Source organism: Labeo rohita, chromosome 13 (assembly GCF_022985175.1).
Source record: "Labeo rohita strain BAU-BD-2019 chromosome 13, IGBB_LRoh.1.0, whole genome shotgun sequence".
NCBI lineage: Eukaryota > Metazoa > Chordata > Actinopteri > Cypriniformes > Cyprinidae > Labeo > Labeo rohita.
The window spans coordinates 13,157,002-13,170,712 of NC_066881.1; the positions used below are offsets into that span (position 1 = coordinate 13,157,002).

The 13,711-nt window shown below is 35.0% G+C and overlaps 1 protein-coding gene across 1 annotated transcript; it reads left to right on the plus strand.

Moving 5' to 3' along the window:
- Positions 1 to 3,218: 3,218 nt before the first annotated feature.
- On the plus strand, positions 3,219 to 13,711 carry slc39a8 (solute carrier family 39 member 8). Its single transcript, XM_051125340.1, has 8 exons — positions 3,219 to 4,099; positions 5,597 to 5,768; positions 6,502 to 6,671; positions 6,810 to 6,932; positions 7,018 to 7,194; positions 9,766 to 9,967; positions 10,054 to 10,238; positions 12,187 to 13,711. The coding sequence occupies exons 1-8, from the start codon at positions 3,950 to 3,952 to the stop codon at positions 12,334 to 12,336; spliced, it is 1,329 nt and encodes a 442-aa protein (XP_050981297.1). The 5' UTR covers positions 3,219 to 3,949; the 3' UTR covers positions 12,337 to 13,711.

Sequence of the window (13,711 nt, forward strand, 5' to 3'; positions counted from 1 at the left end):
TTTTTTAAAGAAGTCTTCTGCTCACCAAGCCTGTATTTATTTGATCCAAATTAAAGCAAAAACAACAAAGTTCTACAATATTTTTACTATTTAAAATAACTGTTTTCTATTTAAATATATTTAAAAATGCAATTTATTCCTGTGATTTCAAAGCAGAATTTTTAGCATCATTACTCCACGTGATCCTTCAGAAACCATTGTAATATTCTGATTTGCTGCTCAAAAACATTTATTATTATTGTGTTGAAAACAGCTGAGTATAATTTTTTTGGGTTTCTTTGATAAATAGAAAGTTCAGAAGAACAGCATTTATCTGAAATAGAAATCTTTTGTAACGTAATGAATGTCTATCATCACTTTTGATGTATTTAGATCACCCTTGCTATATAAAAGTAGTTCTATAGTTTCTAGTTTATATAGTTCTAAAGTAGTTCTGTAGTTCTATAATTTCTTTCCTAAATATACCTTTATGTGCTATAGTGTATAATGTCAAAGAAGCTTTTTATTTCAGACAAATGCTGATCTTTGGATCTTTCTATTCATCAAAGAATTCTGGAAAAAAGGTACTCGGCTGTTTTAAATATTGATCATCATAATAAAAAAATGTTTCTTAAACAGCAAATCAGCATATTAGAATGATTTCTGAAGGATCGTGTGACACTGAAGACTGGAGTAATGATGCTGAAAGTTTAGCTTTGATCACAGGAATAAATTAGGTTTTAAAATTCTAATAGAAAAAAGTTATTTTAAATAGTAAAAAGCACGTCCTAATTTTGCTGAGTTAGATGTGTTCCTGACATATTTTGTTGACCCTGGAACAACATTTTAATCCAAAATTTTAATCTTGACCACATCCCTACACCTAAACCTAAACTTAGCCATGAGTAATCCCTAAAATCAGAGGAAATGATAGATGAATAACACTGATGTACAACCACCAAACACTGATTGTAAGCCTGAACTTCACAAAAACTATAAACTGTTTTTTTAAATCTGATTGGTTAATCACAGTGTTGTTCCAGGGTCAACAAAGATGTTGATCCAGGAACATGTCATACTTCGTAAAATCAGGAATCAGGTTCGGCAGTGTGTATATATACAGTCATGTGAAAAAGTTAGGACACCCTATTAAATTCTAGGGTTTTCTGTATCAGGACATAATAAAAAATTATCTGGTCCTTGGCAGGTCTTAAAATTTGGAAAATAAATCCTCAGATAAACATCATCAGATGACATATTACACAGTGTCATTATTTATTTAAGAAAAATAAAGCCAAGATGGAAAAACCATGTGTGACAAAGTTAGGACACCCTATGAGTCAACTGCCTGTAGATCCACTTTTAGCAGCAATAACTTGAAGCATTCATTTTCTGTGTGACTTTATCAGTCTCTCACATTATTCTAGAGGAATTTGGACCACTCTTCTTTTCAACATTGCTCCAGTTTATTGAGGTTTGTGGGCATTTGCTTATGCACAGCTCTCACTACAGCATTTGAGCCAGGATGAGCTCTGGACTTTGACTGGGCTATGGCAACACCTTGATTCTTTTCTTTTCAGTCATTCTGTTGTAGATTTGCTGGTGTGCTTGGGATCATTGTCCTGTTGCATGACCCAAATTTGGCCCAACTTTAGACAGATGCCCTCGCATTTGACTCTAGAATACTTTGATATACAGAGGAGTTCATGGCCAACTCAATGACAGTGAGGTGCCCAGGTCCTGTGGCTACAAAACAAGCCCAAAATGATCAGCCCTCCTCCAGCATGCTTGTCTTTTGGTATGAGATGTTTGTGCTGATGTGCTCTTTAGGTTTTCACCAAACTTGGCGCTGTGCATTATGGCCAAACATCTCCACTTCGGTCTCGTCTGTTCAAAGGACATTATTCTAGAAGACTTGTGTTTTGTTCAGATGCAACTTTGCAGACCTAAACCGTGCTGCAATGTTTTTTTAGATAGAAGAGGCTTTTTTTCTGCTAGGCTTTCCAAACATGCCATTTTTGTCCCATATTTTTCTAATGGTATTGTCATGAACTTTATCATTTAACATGTTAACTGAGGCCTGTAGAGTCTGAGGTGTAGTTCTTGGGTTGTCTGCCATTTCTCTGAGCTTTACACGGTCTGATCTTGTGGTGAATTTTCTGGGACGCCCACTCCTGGAAGGAGAGGTGTCTGTTTTAAATGTCTTCCGCTTGTGAATAAACTTCAGATTGTTTGGAAATGGCCGTATTACTCTTCTCAGATTGATGGCAGCAGCAATTGCTTCTCTAAGATGATTGCTGATGTCTTACCTCCTTGGCATTGTGTTAACACACACCTGAAGACTCCAGACCAGCAAACTGCCAAAGCTTTTGCGTTTATAGAAGCGCTCAGACTTGCTGATGATCAGTTAATCAAAGGTATTTGATTAGCAGTGCTTGACTGTTATTTACCTTCTTAATTCCAATGTTAACAGTAAGGGTGTCCTAACTTTGTCACACATGGCTTTTACATTTTGGCTTTATTTTTGTTCAGTAAATAATGACACAGTGCAATTTGTCATGTGGTGTTGTTCATCTGAGGTTTTATTTTCAAAATTTTAAGACCAGCCAAGGACCAGTTTTTTTTTAATGACGTCCTGATACACAAAACCATGGAATTCAATAGGGTGTCCAAACTTTTTCACATGAGTGTACACTACCGTTCAAAAGTTTGGGGTCAGTAAGGCTTGTAATAGTCTTTAAAGTAGTCTCTTATGCTCATCAAGGCTGCATTTATTTGATTAAAAATATAGAAAAAAAAAACAGTAATATTGCAAAATGTTTTTACAATATAAAATAATGTTTTTTATTTTAACATACTTTAAAATAGAATTTATTCCTGTGATGAAAAGCTGAATTTTTATCAGCTGTTACTCCAGTCTTAAGTGTCACATGATCCTTCAGAAATCATTCTAATATGCGGATTTATTATTAGAATGATCAATGTTGGATAATATCAACAGTTGTGCTGCCAAATATTTTTTGGAACCTGTAATTTTTTTTTCAGGATTCTTTCATGAATAACAAGTTTAAAAAGTACAGTATTTATTCAAAATATAAATATTTTATAACAATGTAAATTATTTATTATTAACTTTTAATAAACTTTTAATTATTAACTTAATACATCCTTGGTGAGTAAAAGTATTAATTTCTAAAAAAAAAAAAAAAAAAACAATAAAAATGTACTGACCCCAAACTTTTGAACGGTAGTATATATATATATATATATATTATATTTTAAGTGCAAAGTCCATTGTTATCGAATATCTAAATCAACTGAAATAAATTCTTTATAATAATATTAAATATTTAATACTTATATATTTTTATTTTTTACTTAATAATGTGACCGTTTTCGAAAAACACCAAGTCATGGTTGCTCAGTAATGTTGATAAAAATTGGCTTTGTTGTGAAATGTGTAAATATTGAGGTTCTATTCTTTTCAATGGCTGTAATGTCCTTTTACTATGAGATCATGAAAGTTACTCAAGTCAGACCTGAACACGTTGCAAGAATGTCTGGAAAAGAGCAAACAAAGGCGTCATTGACACAGGGAGTGATGGCAGTTATCCGGCTGGTGGTAGCGGTGGTTGGGCGGCAGCACGGTGCCGTTCTTTGCCCGGCCGTGCAGCAGGAGTTCCTCCCGTGATCTCTGCTGAGGGATGAAGAGGGCGCGTCCACTATCACTGATTGCGACTGATTAGTAAAGCTGTCAAAAAAAGTTGTTCCTCCCACGTCCGGGAGATTTCAAATCATTTCTGAAAAGGAAATGAAATATCGGAGATTCTCCTTTATAAACCTGCGGCTTCTGTCATTAGTTCCAATGAGTGCATGTGGTTTCCATCCGTCCTGACCGTCGACTGCTTTATAGCCTACTTGTTTTTGGATAGTTCTTCGGTAAAGTTATTCATATCGAAAGGATAGAAATATGGAGGAAAGTTTTCTTCAAAATATTTTGCGCTTCTACGGTGAAAGCGACTCGCTGTCCACAGGAAACCTGGAAAACTTTCTGCGCCTCATTACCAGCCGCCGCGCCGCATCTGTCGATGATGACGCCAGTCCGCTGCGGGACAGAGAGGTAATAAGGATGTGTCCCATCTGAGACACATTACGTTTAATTGTTTCTGTTAGGATTTTTCCCATTGTTACATAACAGTGCAAGTGGAACGTTTACATCTGTTTGTTTTCTAGTTTTCTACTACAACAAACAAGCAACACAAGTGAAAACTAAAGAGAATATTCATAAATTAATGTTCAACGTGTTGAGCGTTTTTTCTGTTTAAGTGCATCTCCTGCTTCCACTGTCCCACAAGCTGTTTTTTTACATACTCAATGTAGGTAGCAGAAATAACAACCTGTCAAATGATTATCTAAATGTTGGTCTACCAGTCAAAAGTTTTTGAACAGTAAGATTTTAAAGAAGTCTCTTCTGCTCACCAAGCCTGCATATTTGATCCAAAATACAGCAAAATCAGTAATATTGTGAAATAACTTTTTTCTATTTGCATACATTTTAAAATGTAATTTATTCTTGTGACCAAAGCTAAATTTTCAGCATCGTTACTCCAGTTTTCAGTGTCAAATGATCCTTCAGAAATCATTATAATTATTATTATCCATATTTAAAACAGTACATTTTTTTCAGGATTCTTTGACAATAGAAAGATCCAAATATCAGCATCTAACTGAAATGAAAAGCTTTTGTAACATTATACACTATACCATTTAAAAGCTTGAAGTCAGAAATTAATTCTTTTATTTAGCAAGGATGCTTTAAATTGATCAAAAGTGCTGATAAAGACGTTTATAATGTTACAAAAGATTTCTATTTCCAATAAATGCTGTTCTTCTGAACTTTTTTTAATTCAAAGAAACCTGAGAAAAATTCTACTCGTTTGTTTGTAACATAATAATAAAAATGATAAATGTTTTAAATGTCGTGACTGGAGTAATGAAGCTAAAAATTCAGCTTTAAAATCACAAAAACATTTTAAAATCTATTCAAATAGGAAATAGTTATTTAAAATATTTCAAAATTGTACTGTTTTCATTGTACTTTGGATCAACTCAATGCAGGCTTGGTGAGCAGAAGAGACTTTTTTAAAAAAACATCAGTCTTACTGTTCAAAAACTTTTGACTGGTAGTGTTTATTTATATATATAAAATTTTAAGTGCATAGTCCATTATGCAATACTTGAATCAATTGAAATAGATTCTTTACAATAATATAAAATGTTTATTTTAACTATCAGCTATCAGCATAGTTGCATAGTGATGTATTTTTGTTTTACTTATTTTTTTGTGTACATTTTTTTTTTGTGGTTCTTTCGGTGTGTATTGTTGGTTTTTCAATGAAGTTTGAACACCTCTGAATAAATTAACATAAACTGATAGTTGGTGATAGTTTCAAGTATGGAATTGTCACCAAACCAAATTTTGCATATCAAACATTATTTTCAGTTTATTTGGTGTTGTTAACTAGTAATAGGAGATATTTAAAATTTGTCTCAAGAATCAGTGCCACATGACAATACTTGACACAGATGTTTAATTTTTTTCTTTTTTATTTAATAGTGTCCTTCATTGTCAGAGCTGTTGTCTGCCTTTGGATTGGGCAATGCTTCTGCAGTCAGTCTCAGTGATCTGGAGATGATGTGTCCAGCTATTCTCCATCAGGTCGTGCTTCCTTCCTGCCCTCACACCCCCTCAAACGTTAATGAAACCTCAGTGTTACCTGATTACAAAGGTGAGTCTGATTACCGCAAATGCCTTCATCTTGACGGAAGCTAAAATCAAATGTGCTGTATGGAGTCGGGAAAATACATTTTGAGTAATGAGGAAATAGGCAGAGATTACAATAAAACCTCTGAAGATCATGTCAACATATTTTATCATTACATGAGGGAGTTACAGATTGATTATTTTGGGTGTACTGTGTATTCATAATACATTTTCTTGTCTATCTATAGAACTCAACTAAGAATTGCACACTTTTGTGTAATCATGTGTTTTTTTTTTTTGCTTATGAATCATGATGGTTAAAATTTAATATTTTTATCACACCACACATTACACAAAGATTTTTTTAGAGAGCAAATACTTGAACTGATAAGTGGATTTTCCATGATCCATCATCATATTGTTGACTCAGTCATTTTGTTTAAGGATTCGTACTGTGCGACATCAGTTTCTCATTTCTCATTCAGAAAAAACAACCTTTGTCTGATCCTATTTCGTATGGTAATGATGTCCTCACTAACAGACTATACAAGAGATAATAGTTTACTTCACCGCATCCCAGTACTGAAATCTAATACACTTCCTGCATTAGGTTTCTGTATTGGGATGCAAAGTAGAACTACAGTAAGTTGTGATAAACTAAAACAACTGTTTTTTTTTCTCACTTCTTGAATTGAGTTGATGGAAATCAATTTAATATGCCTCAATATATGTGTAAATCTGTTTCTTCCTTCCTGTAGTTTGGGGTTATGGTTTCCTGGCCGTGACCGTGATAAACTTGGCCGCTCTGGTGGGGTTATTTCTAGTGCCTTTGACTAAAAAAACATATTTTCCAAAAGTCTTGACGTACTTCATTGGACTGGCTATTGGGACGCTGTTTTCAAATGCTGTACTGCAACTTATCCCCGAGGTAAGAAGGAGTTACAATGAGATTAAGAGATGATATTTGGGAGATAAAATAGCTTACAAAGGTTTAGATAGAAAAACACTATCGTTATCAGATTGGCCAAAATCTCCTAATTTTTATGTTTTTTTGCCAACTGAACAGGCCCTTGGCTTAGATCCCAAAGATGATGACTATGTGCTAAACGTAGTTGGGATTTTTGGTGGATTTTACATTTTGTTCTTCACTGAACGGGTTTTACAGATAGTGCTGAAAGCAGATGCAGAGGTAAGAGCTTGTACATGTGGATATTATTCACTAGAACAGATTGAGCTGTTTTCATGCCTAACGCAATGGTTCACCTCCACTGCAGATGGGACACAGTCATTTTCCTCCCTTGCAGTCAGCTGATGTCAACATCAACACCTTCAGCAATGACGTTGTCATAAACAACATCTGCGGTGACATCATCACAAACAACACTAATCATGATATAAACTCTATCAGTGAAAAGCCCAGCAACCCAATTGAGAGTCCAACTGTTGAAAAGGTAAAACACAGAATTCATAATGCATTTATATACATGATCAAATAAACATCTAGGATTTTGATCATTAAAGGAGAAGTCCACTTCCAGAACAAAAAAATTACAAATAATGTACTCACCCCATTGTCATCCAAGATGTTCATGTCTTTCTTTCTTCAGCCGTAAAGAAATTGTTTTTTGAGGAAATCATTTCAGGATTTTTCTCCATATAATAGACTGATATGGTGCCCCGATTTTGAACTTCCAAAATGCAGTTTAAATTCGACTTCAAACAATCCCAACCGAGCAAGAAGGGTCTTATCTAGCGAAACGATCGGTTATTTTCATTTTAAAAAATACAGTTTAAATACTTTTAAATCTCAAAGGCTCGTCTTGTCTTGGTCTCCCTGAACTCTGTGTACAGTAGTCAACATTTTAAGTGGATCAGAACTTTTTATCAAAGTTGTTCTAAAATTAAAACAACACCTGTTTTTGTCTTAGGACAACTTTGATTAACCTTTTTGATTCACTTCAAATGATGACTACTATATTATAGCTCAAGACAGTTAGGGTATGTCGAAAAACTCCAATCGTATTTTCTCCCTCAATGTCAAAAATTATTTCAAAATCATCCAACATTGCTGCAGAAGTACCGACCCAGTCTATGCAAAGTGAACATGCAAAGAGCAATGCAAAAAGGTAAAACAGTGATATAGGATGATTTTGAAGTTGAGGGAGAACATGAGATGGGAGTTTTTCGACAACTGACCCTAACTGTCATGAACCGGAACAAAACAGTTCAGGGAGAGCGAGACAAGGCGAGTGTTTGACATTAAAAAGTATATAAATTGTATAATAACCTAAATAACCAACTGTTTCACTAGATAAGACCCTTCTTCCTCGGCTGGGATTGTTTACAACCACATTTGGGATTGTTTGAAGCCACATTTAAATTGCATTTTGGAAGTTCAAAATTGGGGCACCGTAGCAGTCTATTATATGGACAAAAGTCCTGAAATGTTTTCCTCAAAAAACATAATTTCTTTACGACTGAAGAAAAAAAGATTAAAGGGATTAAAATTGTAAATTGGATTAAAGGGGCAAGTACATTATCTGTCATTTTTTGTTCGGGAAGTGGATTTCTCCTGTAATGCTACAATGCTATTTCCTTGTTACTACCCAGAAATGTTTACCAGATCGTCCAGAAAATGTGCATGATTTCCTGATGTAGTGAAAGCACAAAAAATGTTAGATTAAAGGTGAATGATTTACAGAAGCACGGTATTGATCTTGCACGTGGATATGTGCTGAACTGCTGTTTGTTTACTTTGTCTTCTTCAGTTCTCTTAGAAATGTTCATTCACCATCTAATGATATTTAAACTAGAAGGAACAGAGTTAAAGTATTTTTTATGCAGTTTTTTGTAAACAACTACTAGACTACACAGCCTGAGTTTACTTCTCATAATAGCAACTTCAGGCCTATATGTCAAAATATAACTTTAAATACCACAATTGTGACTATATTTCTTGTAATTGTGACTTTATATGTGACCCTGGAGCACAAAATAGTAGCATGGGTATATTTGTAGTCAAAAATACATTGTATGGGTCAAAAAATATATCAAAACTTAATTTTTGATTAGTAATATGCATTGCTAAGAACTTTATTTGGACAACTTTAAAGGTGATTTTTACAATATTTTGATTTTAGCACCCTCAGATTCCAGATTTTCAAAAAGATTGTATCCTGGCCAAATACTGTCCTATCCTCACAAACCATACATTAATGGGAAGCTTATTTATTCAGCTTTCATATGATGTAGAAATATCAATTTCAGTGAGTACAACAGTAAGCGGAAGCTAGAGATTGCAGTTTATAAAGTTTTAAATATGGATATTTTCTTGCAAAAAAACTGCAAAAACTGCAAATGCGTCGTTTCACATCAGAAGGCCTTTTTTTATCCGGAGCTGTGTGGAGTACTTTTTATGATTGATGGATGCACTTTTTTGGTCTTCAAAATCTCAACACACATTCACTGCCATTATAAAGCTTGGAAGAGCCAAGACATTTTTTTAATATAACTCTAATTGTATTCTTCTGAAAAAAGAAAGGCATATATACCTAGGATGGCTTGAAGGTGAGCAAGGGGTCATTTTCCTTTTTGGGTGAACTATCCCTTTAAGTAAAAACATGTTTCCATTCTAGACCAGCATCTTTGACTATTGCACTGCTTCTCCCCTTTTTAGCATCATTTAAATGAGTGCCTTATTTTAAACGTTCCTCAGTAGAAGCAGCCAAACACAAAGAATGTGTTTTTGTGTTTAAAATCATGGGCAGTGGAGTTTAAAAAAAGCATCTAGATATGCTTTTTTATAAAACTTCATACAGAACTCTAGACCGTCTAGCATGTGTTTAAAAAGAAAAAAACAGTGTTTACCTCTTGTGTCTTATTGTGGCATCTTCCGAATGACACTGTTCCAAAAATACAAGAAAAGCCAACGTGTGTTTTTTGAAAGCTTGTGAACATATTTTGAGAACATGTTTTGTGTGAACTGCCTCTAACAATGTCTGTTCTCTGTTAAATTTGTGCAGAATGCATGCATGTTGACTTGTCACTGGCTGAAAGGGAATGGAATGTCAAATATAAAGACTATGGCGTGGATGATCACTGTCAGTGATGCCGTGCATAACTTCATTGACGGTCTGGCCATCGGAGCGTCCTTCACACTGTCTCTACTCACCGGCTTCAGCACCTCTATTGCCATCTTCTGTGAAGAGTTCCCTCATGAGCTGGGTAAAACCAAGACACTGAGACCTACTCTATCATCAAAAGATAATGTCATTTTTTCTAAGTCAGATTTTCTTTTTGTCTCTCTGTAGGTGATTTTGTGATTCTCCTGAACTCGGGCATGAATGTTGGTCAGGCTGCGTGTTTTAATATGCTGTCGGCGATGTGCTGTTATCTCGGTCTTGCGTTGGGGATCCTGCTGGGTAGCAGTTTTGCGCCAAATGCTATCTTTGCCATTGCTGGTGGAATGTTCCTCTACATCTCCCTTGCAGACATGGTAAGACATCTTGTTACTATGGTTAATGTTAAAATGAAGTGAGAGCAGAAACACGCTGTTTTCGTCTCTTTAAATGCGAATGAGCCCCTTTTCCAGAATAGAGCTGTGCCTTTACAGCTCATACCTCAGATATTCTACCAAAACCATGTTTGGTTTTGATTATTACATCTAGCATGCTGAAATCATGTGTTTTAAAGCCATATTAGTTTAAACTTCTGATATAGGGTTTTCTGAGCACACACATCCAAAGCATGCGCACAGAAAGTGGTTGTCACACGGCATGTGCGTACTAAAGTACTAAACGCTTTCATGTCATCTCTTCAAGTTTATGTTCAAAACACATGAATTACAAAACAATTGGTCACTTGCAAAAACAAAATGGCAGCAGTCCACTTCCAGGACAAAAATTTACCCCCTTGTCATCCAAGATGTTCATGTCTTTTTTTCTTCAGCCTTGAAGGAATTATGTGTTTTGAGTTAAACATTTCAGGATTTTCTGCATATAGTGGACTGCTATGGTGCCCCGATTTTAAACTTCCAAAATGCAGTTTAAATGCGGCTTCAAAGATCCCAAATGCAGTTGCAAACGATCCCAGCTGAGGAAGAAGGGTCTTATCTAGCGAAACAATCGGTTATTTTAATAAAAATAATACAATGTATATACTTTTTAATGCCAAATGCTCGTTTTGTCTTACTCTGCCTGAACTGTTTTTGTTCCGGTTCGTGACAGGGTATGTCAAAAAACTCCAATCCCATGTTCTCCCTCAACTTCAAAATTGTCCTATATCGCTGTTTTACCTTTTTTGTTAAGGGTGTTTGATCTTCTTTGCATGTTCACTTTGCAAAGACTGGGTCGGTACTTCTGCAGCAATGTAGGATGATTTTGAAATGATTTTTGAAATGAGGGAGAAAAATACGATTGGAGTTTTTCAACATACCCTAACTCTCTTGAGCCAGAATACACAGAGTTCAGGAAGAGAGCGTTTGACATTAAAAAGTATTTCAACTGTATTTTTTTAAAATGAAAATAACCGATTGTTTCACTAGATAAGACCCTTCTTCCTCAGCTGGGATCGTTTGCATATGCATTTGGGATCTTTGAAGCCGCATTTAAACTGCATTTTGGAAGTTTAAAATCGGGGCACCATAGCAGTCCACTATATGCAGAAAATCCTGAAATCCTCAAAAATCATTTCAAAATCATCCTACATCGCTGCAGAAATACCGACCCAGTCTTTGCAAAGTGAACATGCAAAGAAGATCAAACACCCTTAACAAAAAAGGTAAAACAGCGATATAGGACAATTTTGAAGTTGAGGGAGAACATGGGATTGGAGTTTTTCGACATACCCTAACTGTCACGAACCGGAACAAAAACAGTTCAGGCAGAGTAAGACAAAACGAGCATTTGGCATTAAAAAGTATATAAATTGTATTATTTTTATTAAAAGAACCGATTGTTATGCTAGATAAGACCCTTCTTCCTCGGCTGGGATCATTTACAACTGCATTTGGGATCGTTTGAAGCTGCATTTAAACTGCATTTTGGAAGTTCAAACTCGGGGCACCATATCAGTCCATTATATGGAGAAAAATGCTGAAATGTTTTCCTCAAAAAACATCATTTCTTTATGACTGAAGAAAGAAAGACATGAACATTGTGCATGACAAGGGGATGAGTAAATTATTTGTAAATTGTTGTTCTGGAAGTGGACTTCTCCTTTAAGATTCGGTAATATTATAATAAGAGATGCAAGACGCCACCAGTTGTGTTTGTAAGAAACAAGAGTGAGCAAGTGCTGTGATACAATAAAAAGTCTAAAGTAACAACAGGAAAACAACAGGAAGAAGTCTTTAAAAAATCCTACGATTGACCAATCAGGTATTCCAGAGAGTTGTGTAAAAGCTTTCTTTGCATTTCTAATTACAATGTTTGATGTTTTTCCAGTTCCCAGAGATGAACAGTATCATGGTAACACATGCCAAAGGTTATCGAGGAAAGGTTATATTCTTCCTTATCCAGAATGCTGGGCTGCTTACCGGATTCACTGTAATTTTGTTTATTACCCTGTTTGCTGGAGATATCAATCTGGGCTAGAAAGAAAGAAGCGTCTGAAAACGAAGAGAAACAAGGAACAATTGTTTTCAGTGCCAGATACCAAAAACTTGAGACAGACACTGTTGGTTTTTCTACTGTTGTATATTAGACTTGTACTGTATATGCTGTTGGGAAAAACATAACACAATCATATGGTCCTGGAGAACATGATTTTTATAATATTGTTTAATGAGATTTTTCTTAGATGTTCTGATATGAGTGTTAGTGTCTGATGTGAGCAGGCAACAATACGGCGCTGTGTGAGGAGGAATTCCTCAGTGGCAGTGGCAGCCTAGCACTGAGTCTCTGAGCAGCTTTGTCATCCAAATGTCAATGCTGAAGCACCTTTTGAGTGAGACCGTATCATGTTCGCACAGTCTCTAACCATAGGGAATGAAAGCGAAGATAATTGATGTGTGCTTTCGTGCATCTTTTCTACAGGTGGTTTCATTAGGGGAGGAAAATGTGTGAATTTAAAACATCCATTCCTTTCCACTGAGTTAGAACAAGGTCTGGAATGCAAAATGTGTTTTAACAAAGAACTAAAAAAAACAAAACTGCACATACTTTTGTGAAAAAGTATTTATTTAAATATTCATCTCTAGTTTTCGTTTCGTATCTTTCTAGATTGCTTTTTTTCACCGTCACATTTCACTAGCTGTATATGGCATTTTTTTACTGTAAAACTTTTTAAATTATATGTATTATGATGAAGTTTACAAATAAATTTAAAATGAACTAAACTGTTTCTCTTAAATTCTAATATTGGGTAGAAAATGTTAGGATAAATTACATTTACATTTATATTATTTAATATTGTCATTACATACATCATTTGGATACACACTGTACAGTATGAACAAATACATGTGCCGAAATTCACTCATGCATTTTTTTTTCCAATTTATAGGAATGTTTACTTCACCAAACACCCACTCATTATATACCAGGATACTTCAGTTTTGTTTTTCTCTACACGCTGATCTCCTGATGAGAGTCATATAACAGTTAAAAATTTATAACATAAGGAAAAAAACAAATGTATGCAGAAGGGCAGAAGGACACCAGGATAATCAGGAAGTTTGTAGATGTTCAGAAGTGATCTAGCAGTAGGTAAAAATAATGCATGTGGTGATGCAATTTATGAAAGTGGTATTTGTGATGCTGTAGGAACTGAAATCAATAGGGAAACACAGAGGTAGTCTGATTCAGCTGTTTTCTGTGTCAGCACACCTGTTTAAAAAAAGCGGTCCAGTCCATGGATTTGCTTTTGTATTCTGTCTACTGTATTTTGAAGTTTATGTAACATGCATTGAAATGTTTGGATGCTGCATCACATCTTGCTGGAGTTGAATCATGAGTTTGAAGTATTTAA